This window comes from Musca vetustissima, unplaced genomic scaffold (assembly GCF_032173495.1).
Source record: "Musca vetustissima isolate MV318-11 ecotype Yass unplaced genomic scaffold, APGP_CSIRO_Mvet_v1 utg3405, whole genome shotgun sequence".
NCBI lineage: Eukaryota > Metazoa > Arthropoda > Insecta > Diptera > Muscidae > Musca > Musca vetustissima.
This window is the reverse complement of record NW_026879560.1, coordinates 217,489-237,817: the sequence shown is the minus strand read 5'-3', so window position 1 is coordinate 237,817 and position 20,329 is coordinate 217,489. Positions and strand designations below refer to the sequence as shown.

Sequence of the window (20,329 nt, the reverse complement as noted above, 5' to 3'; positions counted from 1 at the left end):
CTTGTAGTCGCATATGATAACTAATCTTCTTACCAACAATTATTATTAGTATTCGCCCCCCTTTTAGGGGTAGTTCTAATATATATTAAAATAGTTCCGTGTGTATGGGTTATCCCCATATAGGCGAAATAGTCAGTTTGGAATTCTAAGACGTTTTAGCCATCGGTTCTAATCATTTCGCTTTCTAAGGAAATCGTGATAAAAAAAACTCGAACCTGACGATAAGGAAATATATCGGCCAGCATTTAGTCATCTCCCTTATATAATTATATCTCCATATTGGGTTCGATATTGACATTTGTCGGTCATTATTTAGGAATAGCCCTCATATAAGTATAACCCCAAATAATCGCTAATTTCAACACTAAGTAATATAACTTGAGGATTGTATATTCTAGCAGCCGTTATTAGTATCAGTCCACCGTTTGGGGTTTTCATTAAAAATTGCTGAAATTTGTATATGGTGTACACAATGGTTTACATAAACCGGTTTGTAGAATTATCGGTATAGGCTCATTTTTTGGTATGTTCGCTATATTTTAATTTCAAGTTTCTCTCAGTATACGTATAGCCTGTGTAGCGGTTTGTAAATTACAGCGACAACAAAACAAGATATTGAGGAAAATTATTTGTTTTTGGTTCGAAAAAAAATGTCATCATATTTATTTTTTAATTCTATACAAGAAATTTCAGATAGAGATGTTAGGGTTATTCTTCCATTTTACCCGAATTTCATCGAAAAATTGGCATATATAAAAATAATCACTTCTTGTGTATATGTATACACCTTGCGTATTATAGAAAGACCATTTCGATAAATCTTGGGGTTCTATAAATGCGAATAAATCTTAAAATAAAACTATATTATGAAATTTACATTTTAAATTGCGCCTAAATCGCGGTTTCCAGGAAGTACCGAAGTTTATGTTCCAACCCATGTATATTTTGCGAAATTTCATTTGACGGCTAACATGTGTTGCATTGAAGTACCCAAAAACTCGTAAAACGCGAATAATTTCCGCCTTTAACGCGCATCTGATTTCCGTGTACAGCATCATTTAAAGGTAGACGCAGTTAAAATATTTTCTTCTAGTAGTACTTTGGCACGAAGACCGTGAACTGAGCCGGTTAGTCACAAACCGATAGAGAACATAAAAAACTGGTTCGCCTCAACCTGTTTTACACATTTTTTACATTTTAGTTGACAGAGCATCCGCATAAATGAAGTTTGGAAATCAATATTATGAAAAGTTTGCAACAAAGATCAATGTACCTAAAACTATTTAGCTTTTTTCTATATAATTAAGTAATTCCCGAGTTATAAAGGGGCGAACCTCGGCCTCGGCTATGTTCAAAAATTGGCAATATTGCTCATATACACTTTGCTAAATGTGCAACTATGCAAAAATTTGTCTCATTGAATAATTGGTTCTAAGCCCTATGTTTCCTTGTACCAATTCGTTTTCAGACAATTTTGAGTCGACTTACAAATGTCCGTCCGTCTGCCGGGCTGGTGCCCACGATAACCTTAAGGGAACCCCACCCATTCTCGATTTTAATTTTTCAAGATTTTCAATGGGCTGGGAAATCAATACCAATGCTTGTTAAGGCTTGTAACTTTGCACATATATATTTGAAGATTTAAAAGAGAAGAAAAATAATTTACAAAAAATTTTAGTTATTGTTTTGTTGTTGTTTTTTGTAATTAAAGAAAAGTCATTATATTTGATGGCGGGCATGATAACTCCTCACTGACTCATCGGAATCCGAAAATTCCAACCGTGTTAGAAAGAGTACATGTCTGGCTCTCGTATGAACTAGGATTATTGACTTCGCTCTAAAACTAACAAATTGGCGGACCTTTGAAAAAATATTTTTGGAACATCGCCGATTTTTTACCAAAAACCAAGTTAAAAAATAAGGAAGATCTTCACCGATTGGCTTTATCCTAGTTCATACGAGAGCTATACACTCCCAGAGAAACGTTGCAAAATTTGGAACCGATTGGATTATTAGTTTTTGAGTTATCGTGCCCGCCATTCGCAAAAAAATATTTAGAGAAAAACGCGTTTTAAGTTTGAGAAGCCCTTCAGCCGTCACTTGATGCTGACACAATAAATCGGATATATCTTCAAGAGTTCTTGAGATTTTCACTTGAAATTTTGTAGAGACATTCTTTAATCAGTGTAGATTCGAATTATATCAACAAAAATTTTGACCCCGAGAATGGGGGGGGGTCCCCTTAAAAGGAAGTAACCGATTTCGTCCAAAATTTGCATAACGTTATATTTCCTATAAAAATAAATCAAGGTCGAAGATGGAGGATATTGGTCCACAATTAAGTTTATCCTATTTGAACCAAACTTTGTTCTACCTAATATTTTATACATGCCTGTACAATGTTGTAAGATGGGACTTATCGGTCCACTCCTACTAGTATATACCACACAAAACGGTCAAAACTTTGATGGCAATTAATATTGTAATATAATGCGAACGGACCATCCGGACTAACCAAACTTGGCTAATTTCAGCTAGCCTGTATAGGGTGGGATAAAAACTGCATCAAAGTCAAACGCCATAATTTTTACATTTTTTTTTTTAATTTTATTGAATGAAAGTAAAAATGTCGGAAATAGCAACAAATTATGCTATTTGGCCTTCAAACGGCCAATAAACCCGTCACACGCTGTCCGAATGTTTTGGCCCATTCCCGGCGAAGCGCTTGCTTGAGGTGATCGACACTTTGCAACTCTTTAGCTTTTTTGAGTCTAGTTTCTCTCTGTTGCGGTGTAAGTTCTTGAACTTTTTGGAATTTCAATGGCTTTACCCCGAGCTCATATTTCAATATTGGCCGAATGGAATATTGCGATATGTTCAGCTCACGAGCAATTTTACGGTCACTGCGACGAGGGTTTCGATCAAGTCGAACCATTTCTGCTGATGTTGGTGTTTTCTTCCGTCCACATCCTTGACGTCGGGCTACGCTACCAATATCACGATTAGTAACGAGCGATGGTACGAGACACAAAAGATTTATTCACATTTAACGATAGCCACTTGTGGTTTTCCAGCAAAATATAAAGAAATTACACTATCACGCTTGAATTCCATCACGAATAACGTTTTTTTCTGGAAAATTCTCACCAAAATGTTTTTGTACTTACTTAACTGGCATGTGACATAAAGGTTATTCCAAAAGCCGAAGTCAAAAAAAGATTTCCAAGCCCGTCGATCTTGTGCGAATCTCATCCAATTTGAAAGGCCATGTTCCGAGATGTTGTATTCCACTTGATCTTTCCATCGAATACGTGACCTTCCCCTTCTACGTGATCCACTAATTGGCTCGATTTTATATGTGTTTTGAGCTGGGCCATCCGCATCCATTCTCACAACATGACCAAGCATTGACCATTGGCTTCAGTGGATCACACATCACGTTTGATAGAACTTTATATGCGATAGAAAGGAGACTTATTTCTCTATAGTTGACACATATCGTCTTGTCTCCTTGTCTCCAGAACGGTTCACCCAAATCCAAATTGTACCAAATTTGATACCATTTAGCACACATAAGAACGAATTTCCAAAACATTCTACATACCACAATCGTACAGCCCAAAAGTAATTTTATTCCAAGTTTCAGAATTCCACTTGTATCGACTCACCGAAAATTCAAATTGTACCAAATTTATTAGAAGAAATTTCCAAAACTTCCTACATACTCCAATCCTACACCCCAAAGTGTTCCTAACTCTGAAGTTCAGGTTCATCGAAAATTCAAATTGTACCAAATTTAGTACCATTTAGTACACATTAGTAGAAATTTCCAAAACTTCCTACATACTCCAATCCTACACCCCAAAGTGATGCTAATTCCGTAGTGTATGATTCCAGCTCAATTGGTTCATCCAAAATTCAAATTGTACCAAATTTAGTACCATTTAGTACACATAAGTGAGCATTTTGAAAGCTACATCCACACCCTAACCCTACACCACACAGTCATTTTAATTCCCAAATTCAAATTTCTTATTCCACGGGATCTAACGGATCACCTAAATCAATATCGTATCAAATTTAGTACCATTTAGTACACATAAGTAAGAGTTTGCTTCCTAAATAACTCAATTCTTCCAAATTTTCCAAAACACTCATCCATATACCAATCCTACACTCAAACAGTAATCTTAATTTCATTTTTCCAGATCTATCGGTTCATCCAAATCCAGATAGCAGATATAGTACCATTTCGTACATTTCGTATACGGTTTGTACTTTTCGCATACATGAGTATGCACTTCCAAAATCAGCTCTTTATATCAACATTGATTCGCATTCCAAATTTCAAGTTTTTGGCTCTATCCGTTCACATGCTATGATATTGTAACAAATTTAGTACATTTCGAATATTTTTAGTTAAAATTAAATATTTGAATTAAAAAAATCTTTAAGAATTCTAGCTCGCCAAATACAAGCGATACCATATTTAGTACTTTTCTAATTCCAAATTTCAATTTTCCAAATTTCTAGTTTTTGGCTCTATCCGTTCAAATGCTATGATATTGTAACAAATTTAGAACATTTCGAATATTTTTAGTTCGAATTAAAAAACCCTTGGTATACGCCATCTTTAAGAATTCTAGCTCGCCAAATACAAGCGATACCATATTTAGTACATTTCTAGTACGAAATTCAAAAAACGAAGCCTTATCTGACACCTTTGGACTAAGAGTGACCCTCATCTTAAATTTCAAGATTCTAGATTCAGCCGTTTCGTCTATGTATATCAGTCACTTGACCCTTTTATTGGTATAGGTTTTCAAATATATCAATATTGGCTGAAGTATCCAATCCTATACCTTAGGGATTTTGGGAACTTTTTGTAACCGAATTTTCAATATTTTGATATTTTGAGATCTCATTTAGTGTCAAATCTTCCTACTAAGAAGTTATCATTTTTTTTAAGAATATTTACATGCATATTTTTATATTTGTCATAATGTGGACTCAGAGTGCGTAGCAATGAACCTTAATACATAATTTTATACACATACATTTTTTACATTGGATATTCTACTAAATGTAAACAAATTGTCTATGAATTCCTCAACTCAGAACTTTTAATCCAGCAGTGAAACGGATAGTGTATGTGTGTTGGTATAACATAAAGGACACGTTTCCATATAAATCCGTTATTAAATATTCTCTCCCTCCCTCTCCGTATCAAAGCATAAATGAATACACATTCAAAATATTTCATACATAATCCATTTATGTTGAACAAATGTTGTGATTGGACCTGTATACAACATCAATCCATGTCAGAATTATACAAGGTAACGAGACAGAAACCAGTTGAGTTGATTCCAACGTAATACTTGTGTCAATGTGAATATGACAAATAATGTTTTGAAATAAAAAATGACCCAACCGTAAAATGTTTACGCATAAAATTTGAAATACGAGATCACAAAGTTTATTAATTGTCGGTCAGGTATTTTTTCACTCTCTGAGAAACAAATATTCCAAATTACAACCACTTCTGTATGAAAATTCTGTTAGAAACTTTAAAATACCGGATCCAATTTTCCTAGCGATAAATATGTCTGCCAAGACGTATTTTATCTTCTATAGCCACATTGCTTAGAAAATTCGGCTAGAACCACGAAACCATAAACGCTAACTTTCAATGAACATTTTATAGACTCCAATTAGAATTGTAGACAGCTGACTAATTAGAATAGTAGACAACTGACACTCTTCATCTGTGATGAGTGGGGCAGAGCTCCGAAGACAACATTCACTTTGTATTCATGTGACACATCGAAAATTGCATAAGTGCGAATACTATCCAGATCTTCTCGACAACATCTAAGGACTTCCTTTTCTATCGTTGGATCTCACTCTAGATCATGTAGATCCTTCCTGACTTGCCTGGATGGGGTAGTTCTATCCATCATATGATGGTTGATAATATTCTCTCTATAGCACCTATATTGCTGAGAAAGGGGAAGGATCTACGTCTCCTCACGTAAATGGTGTAATGAGGAGGCGCACTTTTGCAGTTCTCTTCACCATTGCGTAGCACCAGTATTCGCAGACTGGCAGCGCATAGTTGGCCACATACCGATCTAGCAGCTAGCAGCAAACGGCATGATGGCCTAGTTCATACTTTTTAAGTTTTCGTAGATAGCTGTAATATTGTGCGAACATTTTAAACATACTATCGAATGTTAGCCCGAGAATTTTTGGGATAGTTTTTGGTATTAATTGTCGCAGACCTACACAATCCGGACAAAACTGTCAAATCAACGACATCACTCAACGCCACGGTCTGCATACTTAATGATTTTAATGCCGTATGGCATGAGTTTTGAACTCTTATTCCGGAACTTCACATATGGCGTCCACACATATAATTAATTATATAACGTCTTTAACTTGGCCAGAGGTATTCTTGACGTCCTAAGGCTTACTTACTTACTTAGCTGGCTTGTGACAGAACATTTATTCCATAAGCCGAGCTTAAAACATATTTTCAGACGCAGTCCTTCCAATTTGAAAGACCGTGTTCCGAGATGTTGTCTTCCACTTGATCTTTCCATCGAATTTGTGGCCTTCCCCTTCTACGTGATCCATCAGTTGGCTCGCTTTTACATGACTTTTGAGCAACATGACCTAGCCAACGTAGTCGCTGCAGCTCGATCCGTCTGACTATGTCGATGCCCTAGAATAGATAGTACAACTCATGGTTCATTCGACGGCGATATTTATTGTCAACACAGTTGGGCCCATAGATATTTCGGAGAATTTTTCTCTCATCCATACAACAATACGGGTTGTATCAGCGTCTTGTAGAGTGCGAGATGGGTCTGGCGAGAGATGACCTTTTTTCTGAATTGCTTACTTAGATCGTATTAGCATCTGTTGGCCAGCACTATTCTCCTTCGGATTTCAGAGCTGATGTTATTAGTTTTGTTTATTGCGGCACAGAGGTATATAAAATCGTTCACTACCTCGAAACTGTAGTTTTCAAGTTCCGAGTCTACTGGATGCCTTACGCGTTCATGCCATCAGCTTCGTCTTCTCGCCATTTACTGCCAGTCCCACTTTGGCAAACTCCTTCTAAATTCGTTTGGTGTACAAAGTGTCATTTCTGTTCACATTTGTATCTCTTATGACCTTTTCCAGCAGGACGATAAACAGGTCACATGACAAACTGTCACCTTGTCTGACTCCTCATTCGGTATTAAACGGCTCCGAGAGGTCCTTTCCGACTTTAACTGCTGACATTGTATCACTTAAAGTTATCCTGCATAGCCGTATTAATTTTGACGGAATGCTGTCATGACTTTAAACACCTCTGAACAATGCGGCTTTATAGTCGACGAATAGTTGGAATGTGTCGATGTGTTTTTCGTGGGGCTTTTCCAGGATCTGACTCAAAGTAAAAATGTGGTCAATGGTGGATTTGCCTGGCCTAAAGCCGCATAGATATTGTCATTGACCATTATTTTCAGTTGTTCACACAGTTCGCTGGATAGCACTTTATATGCAATGGGAATGAGACTAGTTCCTCTATTGTTGGCACATATCGTCTTGTCTCAATTTTTGTGCACGGAACACAGGATGCCGAATCGTTGGACATGCATTCCTCTAGCCAAATTGTACTAATTTGCTGGTGTATGTTTCTGACCAGCATCTGTCCACCGGCCTTGTATAGTTCGGCTGGTAATCCATCGGCACCTGCTGCTTTATTGTTCTTCAGCTGATCGATTGTTATTCTGATCTCATCTTGTCTAGGTGGTATACAATCTATGCCGTCATCTGCTATTGGTTCAACGCCACTATGAAGCAATGAAGCTTATCACATTCATTTGCTAGTCCAAATGATTCTCATCACGGAGGAAATCTGACGGCTGCAACTGCAATTATATATACATTCGCACCTACACCTCGACCCTAATCCATATACCTACACCCTAATCCATATATCTCAATGTATGTGTAAAATTTGAATGTAGCCACCAATCAGTGTACTATCCTACAGTCCTCGCACGAAATTCCAATCCAAAGCGGCTTGTCAGAAACGAAATTACAGACCAATTATCCAGTACTAAAATTATCTTCTAATGAATCTTACAATCTGTCAACCATAAAATGTGGTTAAAATACTTGATTCCAAAGTAGAACAGACAACAATATAACATGGAACTCACAGCATTTTAGATTTGTCTAAAATGTAAAGTTTATTGGCCAATTGTCTTTCGATATTTTCCCTACACATAAGGATATACACATTCTAATCAGATATTAAATATAACAACCATCTCAAGGGTGGAGTGGTTCTTCGCCACACCCATCTCGCAGTACGATGCTACTATAATAGGTTTATAGCCACTATACTGCATCTTTATTTCGTTCTTAAACATGCAAACACAAAAAAAAACAAATAATAATTGACAAACCCTATATTCATCAAAGCAACTTTCAAAAAGACCCACTCATTAAATGTAGAATGAATTTGAAGTGAACAGATATGAATTGAAAATACATCCGACTAAAACAAGAACATAAAAAGTTATGCACAAATGAACAATAATATAAACTCAATGTTATGATTTGGTTAAAAAAAAAACAAATGTGGTAGCGAAACAAAATTCCCAGAATGAATACATATAAAGGGGGGTAAATATACTTTGTGTTTGGAGTGTGGGTGGGTGTGTATACAACGGACAAAATGTATTTGTTATTATGTTAACTTATATATAATATTGTATGGACTATAAATATATATAGAAAATCAATGTACAAACAATAGTTATCGATTTGAATGTAAAAAAACGCATATGGCATACGAATGTTAGAAATTAATTTAAAAAAAGAAATACAAACAAAAAGGTAGAAATCAAATTACATTAGCAAGTAGTTGAACTTACCTTAAACTTAAATCGGGCGAGGCACAACGTATGGCCACACTCAATATTTGTGGTACCAAACGCATTGCCATTGCCACCTGATTACGCCAGATACGCAGATACAGATCCTTTTGACTTTCGGTGGGTACACGTTTTGTTGGTGCCGATGAACGCAGCAACGAGGCACGATTATCACTGACCGGCCTAATAAATGAAATAGAAAATATTAAGAGTTAAATTATAAATAATAAAACAAAAAATTAAATAAAGTAATACATTCGATCCTGCCGAAATTTATATATCATCCACCACCATGAAGAATTCTGACAAATTTATCAAAACGAATTAATTTTTTATTTTTATTGATAAAAATATTTTTTAGGGCCTATACATAGGCTTGGATTTATAAAACTATTTTTTCAGGGTCTACACATGGGCTTGGATTTATAAAAATATTTGTTTCAGGGTCTATACATAGGCTTGGATTTATAAAAATATTTTGTCAGGGTCTACGCATAGGCTTAGGAGTATAAAAATATTTTTTCAGGGTCTACACATAGGCGTGAATTTATAAAAATATGTTCAGGGTCTACACATAGGAATGGATTTATAAAAATATTTCTTCAGAGTCTACTAAAACAAGTAATTGTGATATTGCCGACAGTGATATATGCACATAAATTTCACCCCTAACTTAATCTATATTTTTAAGAAATTTAATATTAATATCACTATAAATTGATATCTGTAAATTGTCAGCTAGTTAATAGTGTATGTTCTAAGAAAATCGCAGATGTTGGAAACTTGGCCTAAAACGTTGGGCTATGCAAAAATGTGGACCTATATTGAAAACGTTGTGGACAGAAGTTTTTTTTTTTTTTTTCAGCTAATACTTAGAAATTATTGAAAATTGGGCGGAACATTTTTATGGAGACTATGTAAAAAAGCAGACCTACATCAAAAAATCAACTGCAAATATGTTTCTCACCCTACAAGAAACCGCAATGCCAAATTACAACCCATTCGTTGGGGAAATGCGGTTAAAATCTTTAAAATGCAAATTCTACAATGATGCTTTTCAATTTATTTACAAAAAGTGCGAAATTTCATCAAAATATAAAATTTGCTGTACATACCCAAATTTAGAGATAATTTTTTACAAATAAATATCGAATTTACGAAAATCTTTTCTTTTGCAACTAATAGTAAAATTTGATATATAATTTTGTCTTTGACGAAATACTCCTATAACGCAGTCTCATTGAAGATTTTTACACATTTGTGCAAGGTGTTTAATAAACACTTAAGTCAACAAAGAATTTTTTGGCAATATTGGTCATTTTCTACCTAAATTCCTAAAAAAAACTGATGAATTTAAATATTATACTTTGTGAAATTTGACGTAAAATATTTCATCCTTTGACACTATGGACAAAAATGAGGTTTCATGTTGCTTTCATACAATTCGTTGAAAAAGGTACAGTAAAATTTCTATGAAAAAATTGCCCATATTTTTCGAATTGTTTGTCCTAAATTGACGTCTAATATTCAATTTTTTGTAATTTCCCCATAATTATCAGAAAAAAAAATATTTTTTTTTTTTTTGCACGGTGGGTAAGTACAGTGAACTAAAAAAAACAAAACAATCTTACTTAACATCCATAAACTTACGTTGGATCAATAACACTGTACAGAGTTGTTAGACGTGCATAACATATGGGCCAGGCCTGTGCCACTACCGATGGACACTTTTGCAATATACGATCTCTTTCCAAGAATCCAAACAAACACACCGACCATGGATCGAATTGATGCTGTGTTTGCGGTGAACCGCCAACGCCGCCACCACCACTCGATTGTGAGAGATTTAATGTGGATGTTGATGATTTAGAATTGTCTGCAAAACGAACGATACGATAAGAATAATGTTGCACAATGAACAATGATGCATGTTATTAAATCAATTATACTCACCATCGGTTAGGCCACCCAACCACACACCGCTTGACCGTTCCACAATCCATTGTAAATCAATTTGTGTAGCGTTTAGAATAGCAGTCTTTTCTGTTTGAGGTAGATGCGGTAGACACTTATCCAATACCTAAAATGGAATTCAAATTCAAATGAATGTAATTATAATTGCAGGGATTAATACCACTGATTGGAAAGTAGATGTGTGTTTTGACAAAATGTACATCTTCATGGAATTTGTTGTACAGATTTGAACATACAATTCGAAGAAGGTATCAATTGCAATTTTTAACTAAATGGGAAAATGTTGGGATGTTATCCAATTATTAGATTATGATAAATGAATCCCTGGGAGAATATCGCGAACTAAAATTACCAAGTCTGACAAGTGGCTTGATGTGAGTTTCATCTGAAAGGCAATGTATAGTGACTTTCAAATGAATCTTTAATATTTTCGGATGACATCTTGATGTGTGGGATTGAATAGTAAGAGAAAAAACAGAACATCTTCTGAATTTTTAATATAATAAAAAAATTAATTCCAATGCTACAGAATCTCCTAAATAAATACTTATTACAAATAAACATACCTGCGGACAACATTTATCAATAACATCCAGTAGCGGAGGTTCAGTTTCCGGTATACCCAATGCCTTCATAAGATTTTTTACTTCTTTCAAAATCATAGCTGCTAATTTACGCAGATATGGACGATAATTGCAGAGCAGAACCAAAGCATACCCCTCAACAAAATGCAGCGTAGTAGCCAGGGGAATTTCATTTTTCTTGCCACTTTCAGCCAAGTTAATAACTGTAGCCTGGGTTATGCTTGACATGCCACTCGAGGTAATACTGGATGTAGCACTTGAATTTGTATTTGTTATACTCTTGACATTACTGGCACTGGACAATTGACTTGTGGCGGTATCTTTGCCCACCATATTATTGGCACCGGTTGCAGTAATACCTGTTGCTGTCTGAGTTGCGCCAGTCGCCCCTTGATTGGTGTTTAGGGAACTTGTAGCTGTGGTGGGTGTCTTCAGCATGCCATTGTTGCCATTGCTACCATTCACATTGATGGCACACCGCCATATATTCAAAAATACAAACAACATTCGTGTACAATTCTCCAAAAGTTGCGGATAAGTGTCGGTGACATCGCGCACCAGAAACTGTGTGTAACCGTGCACGACATCCTGACGCCAATCCGGAAAATCTATAACCAATGTTTGCAACGACTGATGCGTTAACATGCGCAGCTCTTCGTCCATGTGTACGGTGAGACGCGAGAGCAAGTCGACAAGTTCTTGCGGTGTCATTGTGTCGGGTATTAAGCGTGGCACAGCTGCCACACAAGTCCTGAAGAGATCAATGCGAGGTTTACGTTCACCCGATAGCATTTCGTCAGGTTCCTTATTTTGATTCTGGGTATTTGTCATCATCAGAGGTCGTCCATAGTGAACATCGAGAGCTCGTAAAATATCAACAAAAACACGACGCACATGGGGGAAATATGTCGACATGCCAATGCTGCGAGCTGTGTCATCGGTTAGCATTTTATTGATGTAGGTTTTCTTGACACGCAGTGTATTGCCGGATGGTAGGACGGGTACGGTGCGTGGCATTGGGGGTTCGCCATCTTTTTGCTGCAGCGAATCGGCAACTACAAGGAAAGCTCTCAGGCCAATGCTCATGCGTTCCGGATTGAGGATTAACTGAAAGCAAAAACAAACAGAGAATATGATGTTAATATGGGTTAACGATTCTTTTGAGGAATCATTTTAAACTCACCTTTATTGGCCGACCCACACACAACAGATCATAGACAATTTCACGCATGGCAAAATCCAAACGTTCTTGAGCAATAAATTGTATAATTTTGACAAAAATATTCAATGGAGTATCACGTGGTACCACACCCTTTGAGCCTCTGAAAATTTTGCGAAAATTCAAATTGTATTAGTTGTTTGGTTTTTTTATTAGTTATCACATTTTTAGTCTGTTCCCGTACTGCAAGAATCTACTATATTTTACTATTTTCTTCGATATCATAAGGAAAATTCGTTACAGTACTAAAAGTTATAGATTCTTGCAACACAAGAACAGACCTTTAGAATACCTACTTTGGAAACAATGAATTCACAATACTTTGTAGACGTGAATGTGTTGCCGAATTCGATTCGCATTTAATGCGTATCATATAGACCCATAAAAGTCGATACAACGATTCCAAGGCGACACGACTCATTTTGGCATCTCGATTCTTTAAATTACTCAAACACATCGCGAGGAAATAATGCCAATTCGATAAGAAGAAGGTTTTTTGTGACACGCACAGTAGGCAGGTGACCAACGGAAATAGGGCAAGGCGATGTTTAGACTTGGTCGAAGCATCCAGTGTTTGCATATACAATAATTCTACGAAATTCTTAACGCATGGGACATTAACTTCATTTTTAACTGCCTGAAAATGGAAAGAAAAAATAGAAATAAATTATTTTTTTCTTTGATATTAGGAGTGACATTTTCTACAAATTACTTTATATGGGAAATTACAAAATTCTTTTAAAATTCCATTAAAAAAATTTTGAAAATTTTTTTTGCGAGCACATTTATGATTTTTGGTACATAGGTTTAGAAAAATATGCTGATTCGAAATCTGTTCGCGTTCACAAATTCGGATGCTGCGCACAAAAGTTATAGCGGTTTTAAATCTTGTATTTCAAATATAAATTAAATGGATTCCTATTCGTTGTAATTCGCGAATTTCTTCACAAATGCTTAAACACCATTGTTTTCTTTGCATACTAGTCAAATCACACTGAAATACGGTTTAATAGTCGCGAAAAACAAATAGAAACATAAAGATATCGGAAAATAAAATAAATTAATTTTTGAATTAAAAATTTTTTTTTTTTAAATTTTCGATTTTTTTAGTATGGTTAAGAGGATACGGTTTTGCCTTAATCTTCTAAAATATACGACGCTTTCTTCTGCAAATTCTTTTATATGATTGTTAAATATCGATAGATTCATCTGATAAGAGTTTCGACGTCATTAATGGCTAAATATATTGCACTTACAATACATAAAAATGATCAATATTGAAAAGCTTGCAATTCGCGAATTAGTTGAAATCAGTTAATGCGCATGCGTTTTTCGTATAAACCAAATCAATCTCTTCCAATAATTATGAATTTTTCGAGGTTTAATATAGCGGTCAAAGTGTGCCGCTCGATGCACTTTACTATGCAAAAACCCTAAAAATGGCTAAAAATCACGCAACGTGCATACGATTTTTATGCGCATCCGATTTCAGTAATCTCCTATGAAAATACACAAAAGGACACCTATTTTAAAAGGATCGGTTAAAAACCGCGGATGTGCCTCCACAATCAATTTTGGATAAAATACGCATATTATTCGCGTATCAATGTATTTTTGAACTATTTCCACGCAGATTCGCGAATTTGACAATACAAGCATAAATGCATGTAAAATTAATTCGAAGAAAACCGCGATTATTTACGCGAATTTGTCAAAATAAGTTTTTGCAGTTTTTCCCACATTCAAGGTATATCCGCCGTTTTATTGGGCGGAATTGAACATGGATGGGCTCATTAGAATCGGCACGTAAAAAAACTAAAATCACGCGGGGTTCCACGGAATTTGAATGGACTTTCTTAATTTTAGACTCAAAAAATATGTTTTTTATGAAAATTTACGCACCAAATTTTCGTCTTTGGAACCCAATTGCAAGGAAGCTACAGTGAGCACATTCATGAGATATACACTAAACGAAGCAGAATCACGAGTTCTACAATCCTATAATTAGTTTATTCGATTATCTGGATGCGCATCCTAATTATAAGAAAAATTAAAAAAACACGGAAAACCCGACTTCAAAATGTCAGCATCCATTTTGGGTGGATGCAGTGATTATATTGAAAAATCATACATTAGAACCATATTGTCCATGGGGTATTCTGCAACTTAGTCACTGATCACATGTGCGTGCGTTGGGTAGTTTAGTCACAAATCAGGAACGAACACAAAAAAACTCGTTGGCTTCAACACATTTTCACCCATTTTTTTACATTACCACCATCACAACTTCCACCGAACTTATTATTTATTACCAATATTTTAAGATTTTGACAAAAACACTTCATTTTATAGAATTGAATTTAAATTATATGCAATATGTTCATATTTCGCGCGTTATAACCTTGCAAATCTCAGCTTCAAGGTTCACACCTTTATAACTCGGGAACTACTTAAGTATATGAAAAAAAGTGAATAGTTTTGGGTTAATTGATCTGTCGTTGCAAACTGCTCATGATATTGACCTCCAAACTTTATTTCAGTGGAAGCTGTGTCTACTTTAATGTAAAAAAATGTGTAAAAACAGGTTGAGGCGAACCAATTTTTTTATATTCTCTATCGATTTGTGACTAAGCCACTCATTGCACGGCCTTCGTGTCAAAATAAAACTAGAAGCCAACAAAATGGGGACTACGCCCCTTATGTATCATTTTTCAAAATTTTAACTGCATCTACCTTTAAATGATGCTGACATTTTGAAGCTCGATTTTGAGTTTTTTTTGAATTTTAGTTCTAGCATTAATACGCGAACAGGAATTTCTAAAAATCGATTATACGATTATTGTAGTCGCGAATCTGCGTAATTTGATATGTATTTTGTGTATGTAGCATGCACAGCTTCAGAGTAATACTCATCCGAAGGTGCGAATTTTGTGCGATCAAATTTCTAAAAAACCTATTTTTCGGGCCAAATTTTTAGATCTGTCAACTGAATGATATGGGTACCCGCGATCAATAAGGTTTTTTCCGTTTCGGATGATATAAAATCTTCTTCGTGAAAATCCATCTACTAGAACGGCGGGAACTGGCCTTCCAAAAACACGAAATTTGGCAAAAAATGTTTTTGAAAATATCGCGGATTTATTTGCGTTTTCTGTGTATCATTTCCGCTTCAATAAATGACCTCATACGGATTTTGATCTTTTTCGAAAAGAGAACTTTAAAAACTTCAGCCGAAAGAGAGATGTACGCAATTTATCTCAAAAATAGATTGTGATGGCACATCCATGGTTCTTAATGGACCACATTGAAATCGGTATAGATCGATGTATTTTTATAGGGTGCACACTGAAATCGGATGCGCGTTAATGACATATGGAGTTTTCGGAAATTATTCGCGTTTTACGGTTTTTTGGGTACTTCAATGTAACGTGCGGCACATCTTAGCCGTCAAATGAAATTTCGCAAAATATATATGGATTGGAAGATAAACTTCAGTACTTCCTGGAAACCGCATGCGCATCAAATGATTTTGAGAATTACGCGATGTAGACGCAATTTATCTCAAAAATAGTGTGAGCTGGCACATCCATGGTTCTTAATGGACCACATTGAAATCGGTATAGATCGATGAATTTTTTTTGGGTGCACACTGAAATCGGATGCGCGTTAATGACATATGGAGTTTTCGGAAATTATTCGCGTTTTACGGTTTTTTGGGTACTTCAATGTAACGTGCGGCACATCTTAGCCGTCAAATGAAATTTCGCAAAATATATATGGATTGGAAGATAAACTTCAGTACTTCCTGGAAACCGCATGCGCATCAAATGATTATGAGAATTACGCGACTTAGACGCAATTTAAAATGTATATTTCATAATATTATTTTATTTTAAGATTTATTCCTATTTATAGAACCCTAAGATTTATCGGAAGGGTCTTGATATAATCCGCAAGGCGTATACTTATACACAAAAAGTGATTATTATTATATATGTCAATTTTTCAGCGAAATTCGGGTAAAATAGCAGAATAACCCCAACATTTTTTTCTGAAATTTCTTGTATACAATTAAAAACATAAATGTGATGACATTATTTTTTCGAACCAAAAACAAATAATTTTCCTCAATATCTTGTTTTGTTGTCGCTGTGATTTACAAACAGCTACACGGACTTGTGTGATTTTGATATCATTTGATTCACCATGGTGTTTAGATTATGTAGATATTTTTAAATTAATTTTTAGGTGTGTGTATGTCATTAATATAATGAAAATATTTACGTAATCTCCTATATTTTCATTATTTTTCTCATATTTCGCGAAGATGTGCAACTTTTTCGCGATTTTTATAATATATTCATATTCTTATTTTACGGAGGAAGATATATATCAAAGTTTTTGGTCTATATAATAAACGGCGTAATTTTAAGATTTTTTTCTTATGCCCAAAATTAAAACCTCGATAACTTTTGCGCGCATCAACCAAAAATTTGATCGCGAACGGTTTCGGAGTCAGAACATTTTTCCCTATATGTGTACCAAAAATCATTGATGTGCCACAAAAACAAAAAAGCTGATTTTTTGAAAATGGAATATTAAAAAATTGGCAATATTGCCCATATATATTTGTGCCCCTATATATATATATATATATATAGGGGCACAAAAAATAGAAACAAACCTAACAAAGTGGTGCGAAAGCAGGTCTATATATTTATCATAAACATTACAATTTATGATAGGTACCAAATTTATATGTCGACGATAGAAGCCTTAAGAGGACCTTTGAAGACGACAGAAGCCTTAAAGACATTTAGAAGCCTTTGAAGACATTTTTTCGACGTTAGAAGCCTTTAAAGACCATTTTGAGACGATAGAAGTCTTTAAATGCCTTTTAACAACGATAGGAGACTTTAAATGCATGTTTAAACGATAGAAGTCTTTAAAGGACATTTTCAGACGATAGGAAACTTAAAAGGCCTTCTTAGACGATGGAAGGACTTGTTCAGTCTTTAAAGGCCCTTTTTAGGCGATTGAGGCCTTTTTTAGAATAAATATTTATTAAAACAAATAAAAAAATTTAAATACAAACTTGAAAGTTGCGAATTCGCCTAAAAAATGAGGTGGGTTAGACAATATCGATGTATAATGATCTACGATTTGAGTCACAGCAGAATGAGCAGGCAGAGATGATATACAAACCTAATACACTATTCAACTAAGGCCCTTAAAATATGTTTAAAATTACAATAATGTTTTCTGGATAGAATAATGTCCATTTAGAATATTTTAGCCTGGAAGAGAAAACTATTTTACAGTTTGGCAAATATTTAAGGTCCTGAGTTGAGCATTAAAATCCTACTAATATATTTTCTTTAATAAAAGCATATTTTCTTTAACTAAACAATCGATTTCATATTATAAATGTCAGTATAAACCGACATTTCTTCCTTCACATACTGAAAAATATACTGGTCTTCATTAAAGTTCGAATTCGTATTGCCCTCAAGGTGAATTCTCAAGTTTTGAGTTATTATTCCTTTTCCAGAAAATAAAAAAGATAATTTTTGTAAAAGAATACTGAAAGTAACATTAATTTTTAATTTTTAAATGATAAACTTACCGCTGCAACTGGCACTAAAATCTCCACAAATAAACCGGCCAAGGCATGTTTAATATCCTTATCTTTTAATTCCAAAAAGTACTGGCCACATTCGTGCATAAATTGAAATGATGCTTCGAATTCTTCAATGGGCACCATCTAATGAAAAACACAAACAATATAAGAAATGTGAATTCATTCAATTTTAAGAATTTCCATATTTCAAATCTTACCTTAACCCTAAAGAATTTCATGCCCATCAGTAAACTTATAATACTTTGTGTGGTATGTGGGGATGGCTCTTTGGCGCGCAACTCCTTGAGTTCACTCATGAAACGTTTTCGCACCGAACTGAAGCGTGATTGGGCCAAAACACCAATTACCTCGGCATACAAATCGGCAATCATGTGTATATTATGGGCATTGGGATTATTCTGTAGGCCTTCTTTGTATTTGAAATGTTTAAAGGCCAAATTTTCAATGCTACGCACCAAATCCTCGTGGCCAGGATGGAAGGGAAGTTGCTTGAGAATCTCAATGAGGGCTAGACAGAAAATAAACTCCACTGCGGCTTCACGTCGTTGCAATTGAAATTCAAGCTCTTGTGAGCTTAGCGGTTTGGCATTTGCATTGGCCGATTTCTCCATGCGCTTGAGATCATTTTTAATTTCAGCATCGGACAACTGGCGTCTGTGCCATGCCAAGAGTGTGTGCAGTAGTGATGGCAAACAATGTTCGGCCACATTGCCCAAAGCGGAGAGTAGCTGATCGAATTGTTGATCTTCCCCACGTTGCAATAGCTTGGAGAGAGGTTTATCGGCACTTTCCAACATCACCAATTCGATTTTCTTCTCAGCCTGTTGGGTGAAATCGGAAAAGAGATTACGCATAACAATTTCGCCGGGCCTTAACATGTTGTTATCCGCATTGTTGTCGAGTTGGGAAGCATTGGTGCTGGTCGAGGTATTGTAGGGCATAATATTGATTATTGAGGATCTTGAATGGCTACCCCAGGGCAATAAGGATTGGCGTTGGGGTATAAGTATGGGATTATAATTACGATTTGAGCCATTTTGGCTATTGGCCAGTCCAGGATAGTTATTAAGAATTTGTTGGTTTTGTGTGGGCGGCATGGTCGATGGCGCAGCCGTATTTACAATTTGGTTGTTGTTGGTAGTATTTCCACTGATTGCTGCAGTGGCGGTAATTCCACCTGTTTCGACCACACCCGCACCCACCAACCCCGTTGCCATCAATTGTGACTCATTTAAGGTGCTGCACTCGACGTTCATGAATTGTTGCGGCAAAGGACTTTCCTCATTTGTCAGAATATTTGCAGTATTATTATTTACAGTATCCCCAGCAGTGGCACAATTTACCGGCGATGTTGAACAAACCACACCACCCGAATTGTTAGCAGCTGCCGATGAGTTGCGAGTTGAGGATTTTGGTGTCGATGTTTGATAATCATTGGAGTTAAGCGAATGTCGTTGCGGTGGTGTTACGCATACTTCATTGTTGTCGGTTGGCAAGGTGGTCGTTGTGGTAGTCACAGATTGGGTATCATCGTATACTGCAGCAGCAGCAGGAGCTGAGGAAATAGTTGCAACTCCTGATCCACCAACACCAGCCGCCGTACATCCACCAGCTATAATAGGACTGCTGGTTGTCGGAGATTCAGGAGCATTTGTGGCGGTTGGACTACCCAATGTGGTATTTATATTTTCATTTTGGTTTGCATTTAAACCTAAAAGAATTAACAAAGAGATACAATTTTTAGAAGTGAAATTAAAATGTAAATTTACAGGATTTAAAAAAGAAATATATATATATATATATATATATAGTTATATAGGAACAAATGACAAGGGAACATCAGTTGTAGATTATGATCTAAATTATAAGTAGTTTTTCATGTGGCGGGGTTCTAATGACCGATGAGCTACAAACAAACATTCGCACATACATTGATGATGGAATATATCATAATTTGACTGAGATAATG

General features: G+C 35.5%; 1 protein-coding gene across 1 annotated transcript in view; it reads right to left on the bottom strand.

Moving 5' to 3' along the window:
- LOC133324489 (protein furry) overlaps positions 1 to 19,464 on the bottom strand; it is a 53,083-nt gene extending 33,619 nt beyond the window's left edge. The window contains exons 1-8 of the mRNA XM_061533322.1: positions 18,558 to 19,464; positions 18,346 to 18,483; positions 13,016 to 13,356; positions 12,684 to 12,822; positions 11,483 to 12,607; positions 10,896 to 11,022; positions 10,593 to 10,818; positions 8,943 to 9,125 (exon numbers count right to left, since the gene is read on the bottom strand). Coding sequence (XP_061389306.1) covers positions 8,943 to 9,125; positions 10,593 to 10,818; positions 10,896 to 11,022; positions 11,483 to 12,607; positions 12,684 to 12,822; positions 13,016 to 13,356; positions 18,346 to 18,483; positions 18,558 to 19,457 — 3,179 coding nt within the window. The 5' untranslated portion in view covers positions 19,458 to 19,464. The remainder of the gene's footprint in view (positions 1 to 8,942; positions 9,126 to 10,592; positions 10,819 to 10,895; positions 11,023 to 11,482; positions 12,608 to 12,683; positions 12,823 to 13,015; positions 13,357 to 18,345; positions 18,484 to 18,557) is intronic.
- Between the last annotated feature and the right edge of the window lie 865 nt (positions 19,465 to 20,329).